Genomic DNA, 19,081 nt, shown 5'->3' with positions numbered 1-19,081 from the left:
TTTCTTTGTTGGGAGATTTTGAATACTGATTGAGTACTGATTCAGTCTCCTTACTAGATAAAGATCGACTCAGATTTTCAATTTTTTAGGATTTAGTCTTGGCAGGTTTTACGTTTGTAGGAATTTGTCCATTTCATGTAGGTTATCAAGTTTGTTGGTGTGTGACTGTTCTAGAACTCTTACAATCTTTTTATTTCCATAGATTTGGTAGTAATGCCTGTACTTCCATTTCTGATTTTAGTATTTGAGTCTTTTTCTCTTAGTCCCTCTAGCTAAACTTTGGTCAGTTTTGTTGATCTTTTTGTTCCTTAATTTTTCTCTATTGTTTTTCTATTCTCTCTCCCCTCTAATCTTTGTTTCCTTCTTTCTGTTGGCTTTGGATTTAATTCTTTTCTAGCTCCTTAAGTTGTAAAGTTAGATTGTTGATTTGAGATCTTTCATACGTTTTTTTTTGTTTGTTTTAGTAATACAGATTTTTAAGTTTATTTACTTTTAAGGAAAGAGAGAGAGAGAGCCCACGCATGCAAGGGAGGGGCAGAGAGAGAGAGAAAGAGAGAATCCTAAGCAGGCTCTGCACTGTCAGCAGGGAGCCTAATGTGGGGCTCGATCTCACAAACCATGAGATTATGACATGAGCTGAAATCAAGAGTTGGATGCTTAACCGACTGAGCCACCTAGGCACCCCTGCACCTTTGATTCTTAAGAGCACTTTCTGTGTTCCAGGGCGCCTCGGTGGCTCAGTCCGTTGAAGTGTCTGACTTCAGCTCAGGTCATGATTTCCTGGTTCGTGAGTTCAAGTCCCACATCTGGCTTGCTGTTGTCAGCGTGGAGCCTGCTTCAGATCCTCTGTCCCACTCTCTCTCTGCCCCTCTCCTGCTCGCACTCTTTCTCAAAAATCAAATAAACATAAAAAAAAAAATACCTTCTGTGTTCCAATGGCATAGAGATTTTTTCATGGTTTCAAATTTTGTGTTTTTCATATTTAGGTGTTTAATCCGTCTGCAGCTTATATCTGTGTATTCTATAATTTCATTTTTTTTCATATGGAAAGCCAGTTGTCATAACACCATGATTATCGAAATCATTACTTTTTTCACTGATTAGTGATACTTTTCAGTCACAACCTCTGTGAAATTTTACCTCAACAGGGGTATGTTTCTGGGCTGTATCCTGTTCTGCTATTTTGTCTATTTTTGCATTAATACAACTGTTAATTGCCATAGCTTTTGAACATTCCTCAGTATCTGGTAGAATGAATCCCTCTTCCTTATTGTGTTTGTTCAGAAATAAAAAATTTACATACCTCTTCATTCTTTCAGTACTAATTTTGGAATGAGTTTATTGAATTCCTTGGAAAAATTTTGCTGGGGCATTGACTAGAAATAGAATTTATAGATGAATTTGGGAAAACTTGATGCCTGTAAAATTCTGAGTCTTCTTAGCTATGAATAAAGCTTAATTCTGTTTATTCAGATCTCCCTTTTATATCCTTCTATTCAAGTTTGGTGAATTTCTTCATGAAGGTTTTACATATTTTTCTCAGGCTTCTTTCTTGATACTATCTAGTTTGTGTTTTGATAGTAAAATGAATTCTATTTTGCATATTCTGATTACTTATTTGGAGATCTGTACATTGATCTCATGTGCAGCAACCTTGTATAACTCTGTTCTCTTTAGATTTGCATCATAAATAACATTCACTATAATGACAATTTCGTGTCTAATTTTACCGTGCCTCCAGCATCTCTTGTGTAACTGCAGGCATCAGGACACTGTGGAATAGTAGGAAGACAGCAGCACGCCCCTCCCCTGGTCCTGACATCCATTCAGTGAATATTTACGGGGTACCTACCATATACAAGGCACTCTTCTAGCTTCTGGGGAGAAAGAAGTGAACAAAACAAAGCCCCTGCCCTCGTGGAGCTTACATTCTCATGGAGAGAGACAGAAAATAACCAAATAGATAACGGCTCATGAGTTCAAGCCCTGCGTCAGGCTCTGTGCGGACAGCTCAGAGCCTAGAACCTGCTTCGGATCCTGTGTCTCCGTCTCTTTCTGCCCCTCTCCTGCTCATGCTTGGTCTCTCAAAAATAAACATTAAAAAAAAAAGGGTGGGAGAATTCGAAGGATGTAACCATAACTTAGGTAAGATGAGATGGTGGTTGCCATAGAGCGCTTCTGAGGAAGGGGGCAGATTCTGGATACAATTGGAAGGTAGAACAGGATTTCCTGACAGATTGGGTATGGAATAGGAGTGAGACAAGTCAAAACCGGTTCAGGATCTGGGTGACGAAAAGGATGGAGTTGGGCTAGGGAAGACCGGTGCAAATATCTGGAGTCAGGAGTTCCATCTCGAGCATGTTGAATGCGACGCACGTTACCAGCTATCAGAGTGGGATGTCAAGCAGGCAGCAGGATGCAGGAGCTGGGAAGGCCGGTCCTGAAGATTACACTGGGAGTCTGCAGCATATAGGCTCAGATCAGAAAAGGGGTAGAGACATGAACACTCTGAATGGTGGGAAAGGAGTGACCAGTAAGTTGGGAGAGAAGGCGCCTGGAACCCCAACTGAGTGGTTTTCAAGAAGACAGACTCTGTTGTGTCACATGCTGCTGATGAGCATAGCAGATCAGATCTAGATATGTAAGGTTTTTAAATTTTTTTTTAAGTTTATTTGTGAGAGACAGAGACAGCATGAATGGGGGAGAGGCAAAGAGAGGGGGAGACACAGAATCCAAAGGAGGCTCCAGGCTCTGAGCTGTCAACACAGAGCCCGATGCAGGGCTCGAACCCACAAACCATGAGATCATGACCCAAGGTGAAGTTGGATGCTTAACCGACTAAGCCACCCAGGTGCCCCTAGAAACGTAAGGTTGCTGGAGGCCTTGAAGAAGGGACCTGTTCTGGTGGAAGGGGGTGGGGGTGAGGGGCAGCCTGACTAGAGAGGGATTAAGAGGAAACAGTAGTAACTGGAGACAGCAAGTAGAGACAAATAGAGAAAAAGTATTGATGACTTTTTCTGTACAAGAAACAGAAACAGAGGGATATAGGGTCAAGAGAGGGTTGGGGGGGTGGTTTTTCCTTTGTTTTTAAATGGAGTGATGTAAGCCTGTTTATATGTTGTTGAGAATGACCTTCCAGGAAAGAGGAAATACATTATGCAGGAGAGAAAGGGGACAACCGTTGGGGTGATATTCTTAGGGAGGTGAGAAAGAACTGAATCAGTGCCCAAGTGGAGAATAGCTAGTTCTAGGGAGGGTTTAAGGGGAGCTGTCACAGGGGAAACTGAGCTTAGAATTGTGATATTCCTGATGAAGGGTTAGTGATCCACTCTTTTTCTAGGTGTATATCGCGTTTTGCCTTAAGGTCTTCTGTATTGTATTGCTATACAGCTTTCCTTTGGTTAGGGCCTGTCTGGTGTAACACCTCTTTCCATGCTTTTACTTCAACCTTTCTTTCACTGACCTTACAATCATAATCATGTCTCCTATAATCAGCATATGTCTGGATTTTGAGTTTTGTTGTTAATTTCAGAAGTAGAAAATGTAGTCCATTTACAATGGGATTTCTATATGATTGGGTTATTCCTATCATGTTATATTGTGGATTTGTTCTACTTTTTTGAGGTTTCTTTTTATTTCTCTCTTCTCTTGCCTTCTTTTGGATTAACACACCCCTCTCCTGCTTCTCTTTCCTAGTATTTAGGCTGTATTAATTGGTATTAGGTTTGCTTACAGAACATTTAAAAAGAAAAACAAAATGGTTTGAACAAGACTATTTATATCGCTCGAGTTCAAGAATGTCTGAGATAGTAGGGGTGCCTGGGTGGCTCAGTCAGTTAAGCTGCTGACTCCATTTTGGCTCAGGTCATGATCTCAGGGTTCATGAGATCAAGCCCCTGCATGGGGCTCTACACTGACAGCATGGAGCCTGCTTGGGATTCTCTCTCTCCTATCTTCGGCTCAGGCCATGATCTCGGGTTCCATGAGTTCGGACCCCGCATCAGACTCTGTGCTGACAACATTCTGGATCTCTCTCTCTCTCTCTCTCTCTCTCTCTCTCTCTCTCTCTCTCTGCCCCTCCCCCACTCGTACTGTCTCTCTCTCAAAAATAAACAAACATTAAAAAATTATACAATTCAGTAGTTTTTAGTATATTCACAGAGGTGTGCAACCATCACGGATACCTAATTTTAGAGCATTTCATCACGCCAAAAAGAAACCTTGTACCCATTTAGCCATCATTCCTCCCCCCATCCCTCCCCACCCCAGACCTAGACAAACACTAATCTGCTTTCTTCTCTATGCCTATTCTAGACATTTCATATAAATGGAATCACACAAATTATATGTGGTCTTTGGTGTCTGGCTTCTTTCATTTTGCATATTTTTGAGGTTTATCCATGTTGTAATATGAATTAGTATTTTGTTCCTTTTTTTAAAATGTTTATTTTTGAAAAAGAGAGCACGAGCAGGGGAGGGGCAGAGAGGGAGGGAGACAGAATATGAAGCAGGCTCCTTGCTGTCTGCACAAAGCCCAACTCAAGGCTCAAACCCACAAACTGTGAGATCATGACCTGAGCCAAAGTTGGATGCTCGACCGAGTGCCCCAGGCACCCCAGTATTTTGTTCCTTTTAATTGCAGAGTAAAATTCCATTCTATGGCTATATTTTTCTTACCATTTGTCAGTTTTCTGTACGTTTTGGCTGTTTGGTATTCTTTGAAACTCAAAAGTTTAATTTTAGTCAAGTCCAGTTACTTTTTTTCTTTGGTTGTTTGTGATTTTGGTGTTAGGTCTAAGAAACCATTGCCTAGGGGCACCTGGGTGGCTCAGTCTGTTAAACATCCAACTCTTGGTTTTGGCTCAGGTCATGATCTCACGGTTTGTGAGTTTGATTTGTGAGTTCAAGACCCATGTTGGTGCAGAGTTTGCTTGGGATTCTATCCCTTCCTCTCTCTCTCTCTACCCCTCCCCAACTTGTGTGTTCTCTCTCTCCCTCTCTCTCTCTCCCGCCTGCCCCCTCAAATAAATAAACTTAAAAAAAAAAAAAAAGAAAGAAACCATTACCCAATCCAGGGTCATGAAGATTTACTTCTATTTCCTTGTAAGAGTTTTATAGTTTTAGCCATTACATTTATGTCTGTGAGTTAAGTTTTGAGTATAGTGTGAGGTGTATGGGTTTACTTTCAATCTTTGACATTTGGATATTCAGTTGTCCTAGTACCATTTGTTAGACTGTTCTTTCCTCATTGAATGGTTCTTGCCACCCTTGTCAAAAATCAACTGACCATAAAGGTAAGAATTTATACCCAAATTCTCACTTCTATCCCATTGCACTGATGCACATGTGTATACTTATGCCAGTACCACACTGTCATGATTACTATAGCTGTGAAATAAGTTTTGAAATTGAGAAGTGTGAGTCTTCCAACTTTGTTCTTCAAATAAAAATACAAATAAAAGAAGTTTATGGCCCACTCTCAGGTTCTCACCAATGGAAGTTCTTTCAAAGTATGTACTTTGATCTTGCATTTCCATGAATTTTAGGGTCAGCTTGTCAATTTCTGCAAAAAAAGCAGCTGGGACTTTATTTTGATAGGAATTGTGTTAAATCTGCAATTCAATTTGGGGAGTATTGCCATCTTAATATTAAGTCCTCCCATCCATGAACATGGGATATCTTATCATTTACTTAGGTTTTTAAAACTTTCTTTCCATGATATTTTGTAGGTGTCAGTATACAAATCTTAAATATCTCTTGTTAAACATATTCCTTTTATTCTTTTGATGCTATTGTATTGTTTTCTTAACTTTTCAGATTGTTTATCTTATTAATGTATACAAATACAATAGATTTTTTTATATTGATCTTGTATGCTACAACCTTACTAAATGTTGGGGGGAATTCCTTAGGATTTCTTATATACAGGATAATTTCATCTGAAAATAGGGATAGTTTTATTTCTTTCCAATCTGGTTTCTTTTATTTTTGTTTATGGCCTAATGGCCCTGACTTCAATATAAAGTTGAATACAAATGGCAAGAGTGGGGCACCCTTGTTTTTGTCTCATTCCTGATCTTAGTGTGAAATTATTCAGTCTTATACTATTAAGTATGAAGTAAGCTATGGATTATTAGGAACAGTTTTGACCATGTCTCTTGGTATACATAAACAAGAGTTCTCTAGGATATATACTGGATGTACCCGTATGCCAAGTATACCAAGTACACTTGGTTCATAGCGTACACATGTGTCCAGATTTACAATGCTAAATTATATTCCAAAGTGATTATACCAATTTATTATTTCCTCAGCACTGTGTTGAAGTACCCAGTGCTCTACATCTTTGCTTACATTTAGTATATGAGGTTATTTTCAGTCTACAAATATCAATCAAATAGTGGTTATAATTTGCATTTCATTGGTTACTAATGGCATTGAGCATCTTTTCACATATTAATCATTCATGGTGTCTTCCTCTATGAAATTCCTGCTCACATTTTTTCCCTGTTTTCCTATTAAGTTGTCTTTTTCTTACTGCCTCATAGGTGATCTTTATGTATCTGGATTCTGGAACTTTTGTCAGTTTTATATTTGGTAAATATCTTCTCCCAGTTTGTGACCTGTCTTTTCACTTTCTTTATGGTATCTTCTAAGTAAACAGATACTAATTTTAATGTAAATTTGTTACTCTTTTCTTTTATGGTTTGTGCTTTTTGGTATCTTAAGAAATCCATTCTTCCCCAAAAGTCAAAAAAACATTTTACTGTTTTCTTGGGGTGCCCAGCTGGCTCAGTCGGAGCATGCAACTCTTGATCTCAGGAGTTCAAGCCCCATGTTGGGTATAGAGATTGCTTAAATAAACACTTTGAATGAATGAATGAATGAATGAATGAATGAAGTTGTTAAATTTATTTGAGGGGAGGGGAGGGGCAGAAAGAGGAGGAGAGAGAGAATCTGAAGCAGGCTCTATGCTCAGCACAGAGCCTGACTTGGGGCTCAGTCTCACAACCATGAGATCATGACCTGAGCCAATATCAAAAGTCAAACACTTAACTGACTGGCCACCCAGCTGCCCCAATACACACACACACACACACACACACACACACACGTGTATATGTGTGTGTGTGTGTGTGTGTGTGTATTTTTTTAAGTAATCGTTACACCAAACGTGGGGCTTGTACTCACAACCCCAAGATCAAGAGTCACATGCTCCACTGACTAAGCCAGCCAGGCAACCCAAAAAAGATATTTTACTGTTTTCTTGTAACAGTTTTTCCTGTCCCCATTTAAGTCTTTGATCCCTTGGAATGGATTTGTCTGCTTGGAGTGAGATAAGACTCTATGTTAATTTTTTGTTTGGATAATAATATATTAAAATGTTTGTCCAGGGGCACCTGGGTGGCTCAGTTGGTTAAGCAACCAACTCTTCATTTTGGCTCAGGACATGATCTTATGGTTTGAGAGCCCTGAGTAGGGAGGACTCCATGCTGACAGCAAAGCCTGCTTTGGATTCTTTCTCTCCTCTCTCTCTCTCTCCCTCTCCCCCTCTCTGCCTCTCCTCACTGCCCACACACACACTCTCTCTCTCTCTCAAAATAAACACTTTTTAAAAATAAAATAAATAAAATGTCCTTATCCTGTTAATATGCAGTACAGCTCTGACAAACTTCAGGTTTCCCATATGTGTTGATCTGTTTCTGAGCTTTCTATTCTATTATTTCTAGGCCCAAATCATACTTTCTTCATTGTTGTAACTGTACAAGGAATCTTGATCACTGGAAGGAAAAGCTCCCATTCTTCAAGAGTGTGTTGGCTAATCTAGGCTCTCTGCTCTCCCATATAAATTTTAGAATCAGCTTTTCAAATTCCAGGTTGAGATTTTGATTGCAATTACATTAAATATGTAGATCAATTTGGGGGAAAATTGACATCTTTATGAAGTCTTTGCTATCCAAGAACATGATTATGTGTCTCCATTTATATAGGTCTTCTTTTATGTTTTCAATTAGATTTTGTATTGCCTACATAAGATTTGTTAGATTAGTATTTTCATTTTGCAGGGACATAAGCTGTATTTTTTATTGTTAATGAAATGCTCTTGACCTTTATAGTGATCTTTTATCTAGAAACCTTGTTATGTTTTTATTATTTTAAATAAGGAATTCCTTTTTCAGGGGCTCTTGACTGGCTCCATCTATTACAGCATGCAGCTCTTGATCTCTCAGGGTGTTGAGTTCAAGCCCCATGTTGGGCATGGAGCCTACTCAAAGAAAACAAAAAAAGGAATTGCTTTTTCACATTGTACCATTGAGTATGATGTTTACCATAGGTTTGCTGTAAATACTCTTTTTCTGGTTTAAGAAAATTGTTGAATTTAATGGAATTTTTTTACTGTATCTTTTATTTCTAAAGTTTTATTTTGAGAGAGAGTAAGCACAAGTAGGGGAGTGGCAGAGAAAGAGGGAGAGAGAGAGAGAATCCCAAGCAGGCTCCGTGCTGTCAGCACACAGCCCAACGTGGGGTTCAAACTTGTGAACTGTGAGATCATGACTTTAGCAGAAATCAAGAGCCGGACACTTAACCGACTGAGCCACCCAGGTGCCTCTGCTATATTTAGATGATCATATCTAAATACACTTTCTTAATTTAGTAATGTGGTAAATTTCATAGAATTTTTCTCCTTTCTTGACTTTTTTTGGATTAACTAAGTAGTTCCGCTTTTCTTATGTTAGTTTATTATTCTTTTAGTTCTCTAAAGATTACAACCTGCATCCTTGACTTTGTAAAGACTACTCTTAATTAGTACCTTTACCACTTCACAGATGATACAAGGACCTTAGAACACTTTTATTCCCTTCCTGACTTATGTAATATTGCTGTGAAGTATAATAGTTCTATATATATAGTCTGACTGCTGCAAGACTTTGTTTCTGTTTTATACAATCAACATTACGATGAATATTTATTTAGCAGACCCTTTCACTCCTTTATTTCTGTGCTTCTGCTTAGGAGGGTCATTTTCCTTCCTAAAGAACTAAAGCAAAAGCCCAAAGAACTCTGCTCAGTATTTATTTTAATGCAATATTTATCTTAAAATGTATTGTCCCCCTTTTTTTGAATAGTATTTTTGCTAAGAATTGTAGGTTGGTATTGATCTTCTTTCAGTACTTTTTGTCTCTGATTTTGTTGTGGTTCCCAGCCTTTCTATTAGTCATCTATCAGTCTTCCTGCTACTCCTTTGAAGAATCCTTTGTTTTCTCCTGTCTGCCTTTAAGATTTTCTCCTTATGTTGGGAGTTTTATCAGTTTTACTGTGACACCTAGGTGTGGTTTTCTTTGTGGTCTGTCCAGCTTGGTATTTATAGGGTTTCTTGACTCTTCGGCTTTCAAAACTTGCATTGGTTTCGGAAAAGTCTTGACCATTATTTCCTCAAATTTCTGTTTCGTTTTATTTCTTCTGTCCTGTGAGTGCCAGTTACACATCCATTAGACTGCCATGTTTTAGGTTTCTTCATTCTCTTTTCTGTATTTTCCATTTTCCTCCTCAGGGCCTCAGTCTGGATACTTCCTGCTGGATTATAGTTTAGCTGTAACGAATCTATTAAACCCACCTATTTGCAGTCCTAATTTCAGTTAATGTATTTCTTAATTCTAGAATTTCCATTTGATTCTTTGTGATAGGTTCTGGTTCTCTGCCAAAGTTCTTCATCTTGTCACATATTTCCTTGGACACATTTAGTTATTGAAAAGCCCTTGTCCAATAACTCCAGTATGTACATCCCCTGGAGATCTTTTTCTTTTTTCTGTTTTCTCTTTTGGTATGCATTTGGTCCTTTCTCTGCTATAGGGTGGTAATTTTTATTCAGTGCCAGAAACTGTATATGGAAACAACTTGGCTCAGGATGATTTTCTGTTCTTCCAGAAAGGATTTACTTTTGCTTCTTGAAGGCAGAGTAGGGCCAAACCAACTTAACCCCGTTGAACTGTTTCAGAGCTAGGTGTTTTGAGACAGTCTATTTCTACTTATCCCCAGTCTAGTGTGCACTCTCCAGGGAATCCCAGAGAGAGCCTGTGGTATGTTCAAGCCACTCCTTCTTGGCAAACCCTGAACTCCAGTTTTTGTCTCTCTTACACCTTAAGATTGCTGGAAGCATTGTGTACTAGCTTCATGCACCTTCCTTGACCTCAGGTCTTGTCTGCCTTGGTAGTTCTGAATTCCAACTTTGATCTTCCTATCCTCATGAAACTGCTTCAGGCTCTGCTCAGCTTCTCAGCCTCATAACCTCCACTTTCTGCTTGGCTTCTTGGCTTCTTAGCTTCTCAGCTTCGTGCTGCTTATAAATTGCGAGATGCCTTAGGGTGCAAGCAGTATTTTGATACCAGAGTTGCCTGAATATTGTTTCCCTTCTCACTGGGGGCGATCTTAACCTCTCGGATTATGGTTGCTTTGGTAATTTTTTAAAGCCTTGAGATTTTCTGGGTTTTGTTTTTTGTATTTTACGTCGTTTTTTTCACTTGTTCTTGGTGGGAGGGTTCAGTTTGTCTGCTACTAACTGGTTTTTCATGGCCAGAATCACAAGTCATTAGAATTTTCTAATGTTGGGTCAGTCTGTATTACCGGAATAAACTAAGCTGAATAATGATACATTATCATTTTAGTACATTGTTGGACTTGATTTGTTAATATCTGACTTAATAATTTTGCCTTTGTTCATGAAAAGTTGGCTGGTCATTTTCCTTTCTATGCTTGCCCTGTTTTAGTGCAAAGGTTATTTAGCTTCATAAAATAAGTTTTAGATATTTGTCTATTCATATGCTTTGTTTAAGAATAAAATTATCTTTTATTTCATTGTTTTGTAGAACTTTTTAAAAATATTTTTTCCGGGGGCCCCTGGCTGGGTCAGTTGGTAAAGTGTGCAACTCTTGATCTTGGGCTTGTGAGTTCAAGCCCCATGTTGGGGTTTAGAGATTACTTAAAAATAAAATCTTTTTAAAAAATATGTATCTTTTCTATTAGGTTATACTATATAGTTCTTTTTCCATTCCTGATCTTCTTATTTGTACCTATCTCCTTTTTATTTTATTTTTTTTAATTTTTATTTATTTATTTATTTTTTTTTTTTTCAACGTTTATTTATTTTTGGGACAGAGAGAGACAGAGCATGAACGGGCGAGGGGCAGAGAGAGAGGGAGACACAGAATCAGAAACAGGCTCCAGGCTCCGAGCCATCAGCCCAGAGCCCGACGCGGGGCTCGAACTCACAGACCGCGAGATCGTGACCTGGCTGAAGTCGGACGCTTAACCGACTGCGCCACCCAGGCGCCCCATCTCCTTTTTATTTTGATCAATCTGGCAGGGTTTGCTCATTTTATTAAGCCTTTATTATATGTTAGCTTATTATTTTATTAAATTTCTCCTCTCTTTGGGTTCATTGTATTATTCCTTCATTAATGTCTTAAATTGGATATTTAACTCATTTTTTTCCCAGTCCTTTTAAAAAATCTGTTTTGAAGCCTACGGATTTCCCTTTAAGTACTACGTTAGCCATGTCTAACAAGTTAGGATATGTAATATTCCAACTTCCACTGCGATTTCTTTGACCAGTGGGTTACTTAGACATTTATGTTTTGTTTTTTAAGTAAACTCAGTGCTCATTGTGGGACTTGAACTCACAACCTCAACATCAAGGGTCACATGGTCCACCAACTGAGTCAGCCAGGTGTCCCTATTTTATTTGTTTTGAGAGAGAGAGAGAGAGAGAGAGAGGGAGGGAAGCAAGCAGGGGAGGTGCAGAGAGGGAGAGAGAGGATCCCAGGCAAGCTCCACACCAGTCAGTGCAGAGATCATGACCTGAGCCAAAACCGAGTCGAACGCTCAAATAACTGGGCCACCCACATGCCCCTTTTTGTCTTTAAACATGAGGTTTATATATCAGAACTTCATTCCTTTTTATGGCTAATATTCCATTGTACAAATATACCACAGTATCCATTCATCTACTTGGGTTGCTTCCACCTCTGACTACTGTGAATAATGCTGTGTGAATACTGGCATACAGGTATCTGTTTAAGGCTGTTTTCAGTTCTTTGGGGTACATACCTACGAGTGGGATTTTTTAGTTATATGGTAATTCGATGTTTAACTTTCTGAGAAAACCACAGCAGCTGCGCTGGTTCACATTCCCACCAGCAATGCACAAGGGTTCCAGTCTCCCCACATCTTTGCCAACATTTGTTTTTTCGGGGTTTTGGTTTTTTGTTTTATAATCGTGGTATCTTACGGTTTTGGTTTGCAGTTCCCTAATAACTGATGATGTTGAGGATGCTACTGACCATTTGTGTATCTTTGGAGAAAGATACACTGTCTATTCAAGGCCTTGCTCCTTTTTAATTGGATTACTTTTTTGTTGAGTTGTAGGAGTTCTTTATGTTGTCTGGATATTAGCCCTTTGTTAGATATGTAATTTGCAAGTAATTTGCCCATTCTTTGGCCTGTCATCACACTTTCTTCATGGCATCCTTTGATGCATAAAAGTTTTTAGTTTTAGTGAAGCCAAATTTATCTTTTGTTGCCTGTGCTTTTGGTGTCTTAAACTACTTCTCAATCCAGGGTCATGAAGATATGCTGTTTTTATCTAAGAGTTTTATAGTTTAGCTCTTAGATTCATTCTTAAGGGTCCAACTTCATTCTTTTGCTGGTGGATAGTTCTCCCAGCACTCTGTGGAAGAGACTGTTCTTTCCCATCCACATTCATTCTGGAATGACAGAATTTCTGCACCCAGAGAAACTCAGTCAATAATTTTCCATTGTTATAGTCAAGAAATTTGCTGTTTAATTCATTTCTTTAGCAGAAAGATTCCTTTGGCTGCTTCTCCCCCCCCCCCCCCCCCCCCCCCGCCGCCCCGTGTCTTCCATTTTACTATAAATGTGAATTTGCTTGGGATTCATTTGGCTTCCTGACTCTGTCAGGTGTCAGTAGCCATTTCTGGAAAATCCTAAATTACAATCTCTTTGAATGTGTCTTCTCTTCCATTCCATCTGCTCCCTTCTGGCAGAGCTAACAGATGTACCCTGTGGCCCTCATTCTTTTCCATGGCTCTTAGTCACTTTGTAAATAGTCTCTTCTTTTTCATATTTAGTTGCTTCTTTTATTTCTTAGAAAATGAGGTACCCAAGTGCAGTCTTATGGTTGGGAATTCTCCGGAGACTCTTTCCCTTTTATTCCTACTCTACTGTAGACCAAACGTCTCTACCACCTGCCTTGAGTGGGAGGTCGGAGTGGCTCAGTTTATTCCCAGCAGCTTAGCTATTCATTTAAAAAGACATCTTGTTTTGTCATCAAGCAGTTTGAGTGTTTCGCACCAGGAGCCTTTGGCTCCTGTTCCCTCTCCTAGTCCTGACTGGCTGGCAGCAGGGTTTATTCTTTGTGCTGCTTCCCAAGTGGTCCTTGTTTCTGTGATGGCCTGATTTTTCTCTTGCACTAGTCCAGACCTCAGGTTTTATCTCCTTCCATTGTCTTATATCTCTTTTCAGAGCACCTCCATCCCTGCATTCAGCTACCGGTTTACATATCCATGGATAAATGTCAAGCTTTTCGTTTTCTAGCAAGAACTTTCTGGTGAATGTTCCTGTGCCATTTGCTGTTCCTATATCTGTTCAGCTCCTTTTAAATTACTGCTTTCCTAATGAGGCAAAATTCTTCCATAATGAGCTCCTGTAAGTAGATCACCGTGGGAGAGGGACCACACCAGCAGGAGCTCCGAAGGCACAGGGATGGGTGCCATCTTCAGCCTTGTCTTCTCCCCTGGCAGTGACCGGACTGCTTACAGTGCAGAGCCCCCCACACCCCTTGGTGCTGGACCAGGTTCGGGAAAGCTCTTGCCGCAGTCCATACCCCCTTTTTAAATTTCAAATAAGAGATTACTGGCTTCTCAAAACTGCCATCTTTACCTAGACTTGCAATCCTTACAGTCCTCCTCCTGGGGCTACTATCACAGGTGGGGCAGGCAGCCTACTTCACACCCAGTGCTGCAGAGTTCTGTCAGAGGAACGCTGGATTTCCATTTGCTCTTTACTCTGTTTTGCACTGCAGTGATTCTGCGGGGGGTTGGGAAGTAGTGCTCTCTTTAGGCCACAACTTTATTTTTTTTTACTTTTTAAGTTTAGTTTCAGAGACAGAGTGAGTAGGGGAGGGAGGGGAAAGAATCCCAAGCAGGCTCTGCACTGTCAGTAGAGAGCCCGGTGCGAGGCTCAAACTCACGAACCTGAGCTGAAATCATGAGTCAGACGCTCAACCAACTGAGCCATCCAGGCTCCCCTGTGCCACAACTTTAAAACTAGAAGTCACACTAAAAGACCAATCTTATATTCCTGGGCTGAACACTTCCTGGTTAACTCTCCTGTTAAGATTCTATTTGCTTATATTTTATTCAAGACTTTTACCTTTATGTTCAGAACAAAAGCAGTCTATTTTTGGCATGTTCTGTCTGTTTTTAGGGCTCCTGAAATTAGCGGTGTCATTCCCTGTGTTTATTTACTCTCTGGAACAGTCTGAATATATAACACCAGGATTATCTGTTCCTTGAAGGTTTTGTAAAATGACACCTGTAAAACTACATAGTTTAGCTTGGTTCGTTTTTCTGGGAAGAGTTTTAACTTATTCAGTTTTTTAAAAACTGCTTTGGTGTAATAAGATTTTCTGTTTCTTGATTCTGTGATAATTCATGTTTTCCTGGAAATTTTTTCCACTTAAACTTTTCAAATTTATTGCCATAAAATATCCTTAGGAACTAGGGGATGGGGTTCGCTTTATCTGTATTGCTTGCATTTTTGCCATGAGAGCTTCATGTGTGAATAAAATGAAGACCAGATGGCATTCACCAAATGATGACTGATATCCTAAGGTGGTGGGGAGGGGAATAAGAGCAACACCCCTGATCCTGCCTTCTACCCCAGCAACCCCTGTGCTCTGCTCAGTCTTTCTCCACCTTCTCTTCCTCAGTTTTAGGGAAAGTCCTCAGTGCTGTGGGCAGTGCCCAGCTACTGATGTCCCAGAAATTCCAGCAGTTCCGGGGCCTCTGTGAGCAAAACCTGGTGAGTGTGGTTCTTCCTCCTCCACTCTAGGGCTGCCAGCCACCGGCTGCCCGCCAGCTGTCCAGCTGGATTAGCCCCCCCTCCTCCTCCACCCCCAAGCCTCTCACCTCCTCCCTAATACGGAGAAGGTGCTGGTGACAAGTGTCCGTGCCCAGCACAAGGGAAGGGCCAGGGATGGTCCTTCCAAATTTCTACTACTTCTTGAAATAGAAAAGTGAACCCTCTGTGAGAAGAGCCACATGAAACTTAAAAATCTCTTAGCATTGATTTATTTATATTAAACATCCTCTAAGAAGATGGGTAAGAACTAAAGACATACCACCACGAGGCTTGGTGGTTTGCTTTTTCTTTCAATCTTATCTCTCAGGAGGGTAGCTTTTCCTGTGGAAGCCTCTCCAGACGGCCAGGGGTGGTGTGCTCCTAGGGCTGGAGGACAGTGGCGAATGTTTGTCTCCGGACCTTGCAAGGGTTTGGGGCTTACTTGGCTGGGGCAATCACCATGAGGAATATGTTCCCAGAGAACCCCACGGATTCTGTAATCATACCCACCTGGCAGTGATCCTGACTTCTCCCTGCCTCACTGTAAGACCAGGGCCAGGAACTTCTTCTTTTACAGAACAGTTTTCTGCCTGGCATACATTGGGAACACGGAGGCCTCAGTCCCATGTATGTGCCGGGCCTGCTCTCATGATGGGACTCTTTCTCTCAAAGATCTGCACCATCAGATCTGGCAGTGAGCAGGAAATGGCTTCCTTCCCTCATATAGATACTGACCCTGAGAACAGCAGAGCACGACTAGGCCTCAAGAGACCCTAACCAGGGCTGGCAGGGGTGGGGTACTTGGGGTGGGGTGCAGGACGGGCCTCTGCCTTGTTTGCCCCACTGATCCCCATCTCCCCCACAGAACCCTGAAGCCAACCCGCGTCCAACAGCCCAGGACCTGGCAGGGTTCTGGGACCTGCTACAGCTGTCCATCGAGGACATCAGCATGAAGTTTGATGAACTCTACCACCTCAAGGCCAACAGCTGGCAGCTGGTGGAAACCCCCGAGAAGAGGAAGGTGAGCATGGAGCAGTGCGGAGGGGAAGTCCAGGGACAAATTCCTGGTCGGCAATAACGCTGCCCACATCGGTCAGTGCTGCTTGGCTCCCTTCTCCGTGTGTCGTCTTTAAGCTGGGGGCTCACGTCCATCAGTGCGCGGGGTCCATGCTCGGCTCTCGTCCAGCATGCCGCTCGCTCTGTGTAGTGGAAGCCGCCCCCTGAAGCATGCCATCCCACCCTGCATGTTAAGAAATGGGGCTCCTAAGAGACACGTGCCACAGCCCAGAGCGCTAGCATAGATGTGGCTGTTGGAACTTTGGAGGCAGAAAAACAGTCCTCCTGGGGCCAGCCTCTTCCCGGAGGCACAGGCTTCCTTCTGTAAAACTGTGGCACCCAGTGACCCCTGTGGTTATTGGACTGTGGCCCTTGTGAGTTCTGATCCCTAGAAAAGCATGTGAAATGTGGCCTGGGAGTCAGAGGCTCTAAACTTAAAGCCCATCTCCAGCCATGTGACTCAGGCTGTCAATGGTTCAATGCAAGGGTGGGGACAGGTGATCTCTCCATCCCTTCCTGCCAGAACACTGTAGGATTCTAAGCTTGCTTTCTGCTCCTATGCCTTGTGCTATTCCCACTATCATCGCTTCTTGTGGCTTTCTGATTCCAAATGTGTGTTGCTTGTGCCCGATGTGGGGAGGCTGGGGTGGAGACTCCAACTGCCGGCAATATAGCGGGTGGTAGCGCCACACAAAAGGTGCACCTTTATTTTATTTTTCTTCCCTCCTCACTGTCTCACTAAAGGAAGAGAAGAAACCACCCCCTCCAGTCCCAAAGAAGCCAGCTAAATCCAAGCCGGCAGTGAGCCGCGACAAGGCCTCCGATGCCGGGGACAAGCAGCGTCAGGAGGCCCGCAAGAGACTCCTGGCGGCCAAGCGGGCGGCTTCTGTGCGGCAGAACTCAGCCACAGAGAGTGCGGACAGCATCGAGATTTACGTCCCTGAGGCCCAGACCCGACTCTGAGACCAGGAAGCGGGAAGCAAACAATTTTAAGTCATTAAAAAAACAAAAACAAAAAACACAAACTAAATGTGAATGGAACACAATTTTCTCAACCTTTAGGATGGTTATTCTGTCCAGAGACCCTGAGCCAACTTTCAAATTGACACATACAAGGGCTCACGATTTGGCTTTTTTGGGTCCCTTCCAGCTTTAGGTTTATGAAGACTTCATACAAAAGAAAGTCAACAAAAATACGAAACTATAAAACGTTTTTCCCCCTCTTGCTGGCCGCGGTGGACTAGGTAGACGGACCTCGGCAACTCCCCGCCCAGCCTCCGGACTGCGGTCTTTTTACTTGTTCTATCTAACGGGGACTCGCACTAGCTTGTTTACAAGACGAGGACAGTCCGAGGACAGCCTGGGGCCCCTGCCATGTCCTTCCTTCTCCTCCAGCCACCCTGCTCTGACCTTGCAGTTTTCATTCTTACGTTTTTCTCTTTTCCCTTCAGAGCCCACACAGGGGTCACCGTCCTAGCTGTCGGCTTGCTGGTTCTCAGCCCTGTTTGTGGTTGAGAGCCCAGAGGACAGAGGTGGATACGCACCCCTGCCCAAGTGCTCACACACACTCACGTGCACACGCAGGTACAGGCTCCCCACAGCAGAAGCAGCCAGCCCCAGGCAAGGGGACGGGGGTCCTCGCCTCTCCGAGAAGGGGAGGAGGGTTGAAGTCTTTGGGGAAAAAATGAGATAAAAGCCACAGTTATCACACTCCAGACTCCCGCCTTTTTCTTCTCACCAACCCCCTCTTCCTTCAGTAAAATGTTTGATTCAGAGTGACTTGCAGGGGACGCTCAAGAGAGGAACCCCATTTTCCAGGGGCTGTCTGTCCCTGGCCAAGCCTGTGTACAGTACCTGAGGGGCGGGCGGCTGCGTCTGTACGTATGTGTACATATGCACATAGACCTTAGAGTGTATATTTAACAAACGCCCCTCTGCTCACCCATGCCCACCAGCGCCGCCGCTGGCTCTCGGGGCACCTGGCAGGAGGCGGGTGTGTGAATAGCATATATTTTTACATGTACTATATCTAGGTGTGTGTACAAGTGTGTGTAAAAATATATACCTTGTGTGTAAGCGGCCTTTTTTGGTCTCCCACCTGCCCCCTGCCGTGGGCCAATCTGCCCAGCCTCTTGAGTTTTCTGGGGTTTTGTTTTTTGTTTTTTTGTTTTTTTTACCCCAATATTCCTTCTCTCTCCCTGCCCCCCAGCCCCACTCCCAGGGTGTCATGAGCCCTGAGCTGCAATGGCCCGGGCCTGCAGGGTTGGGGGCAGGCAGGGCGAGGGGGAGGCCCAGCCCTCAGTGAGCTCAGTGCACGAGGAGGGCTGCTCTCTACCATGGAGACAGAACTGGCATTAGAGACGTCCTCGTGTCTGGCACTTGCTGCAGGGGCCCCGGGTGAACTGAGGGCCTGCTCTGGGGCCCCATTCCAGCTTGGCCGCCGTCTGTGACCTTGGGCAAGTCACTTGACCTCTGTGTGCCTCAACTTCCTCCTCTGTAAAATGGGGACAGTCCCTGCCCCTCCCTACCTCACAGGCATGTTGTGAGAATAAATGAGGTAACGTGTACCAAGGGCTCATGGTGTTCTTGCAGCGGGATGGGCCAGGTTGGGGTGAGGTGGGTGAAGTGGACTCCCGAAGAGACGGAGCCAGGCCCCCTTCCACATGGCAACTCTCAGAGACAGGCGGACCTGAGCGTAAACCGTAATTCCAACTCTAGCACAACCCACGTCATGGCCCTGGGCAAGAGAACAGCTCTCCATTCCCTCACCTGAAAAATGCACAGCATCTACTTTAACCTGCTTCCTGTAAGAAACAAGTACTTTAACTCATAGTTTCTACGTGAGAGCCACGATAGGCTGCCCTCACCCACAACACAGTCCCAGCTC

The 19,081-nt window shown here is 42.7% G+C and overlaps 1 protein-coding gene across 3 annotated transcripts in view; it reads left to right on the top strand.

Annotated features, from left to right (window-relative positions):
* Positions 1 to 18,761, top strand: part of DLGAP4 (DLG associated protein 4) — an 85,477-nt gene extending 66,716 nt beyond the window's left edge. For all 3 annotated transcript variants that reach the window (XM_030309677.1, XM_030309675.1, XM_030309680.2), the window contains 3 exons: positions 15,008 to 15,099; positions 16,004 to 16,159; positions 16,939 to 18,761. In XM_030309677.1, coding sequence (XP_030165537.1) covers positions 15,008 to 15,099; positions 16,004 to 16,159; positions 16,939 to 17,157 — 467 coding nt within the window. In that variant the 3' untranslated portion in view covers positions 17,158 to 18,761. The remainder of the gene's footprint in view (positions 1 to 15,007; positions 15,100 to 16,003; positions 16,160 to 16,938) is intronic.
* Positions 18,762 to 19,081: the final 320 nt, after the last annotated feature.

This window comes from Lynx canadensis, chromosome A3 (genome assembly GCF_007474595.2).
Source record: "Lynx canadensis isolate LIC74 chromosome A3, mLynCan4.pri.v2, whole genome shotgun sequence".
NCBI classification, from domain to species: domain Eukaryota; kingdom Metazoa; phylum Chordata; class Mammalia; order Carnivora; family Felidae; genus Lynx; species Lynx canadensis.
Note: the sequence above shows the minus strand (reverse complement) of the source record. Positions and strands in the feature narration are given on the sequence as shown.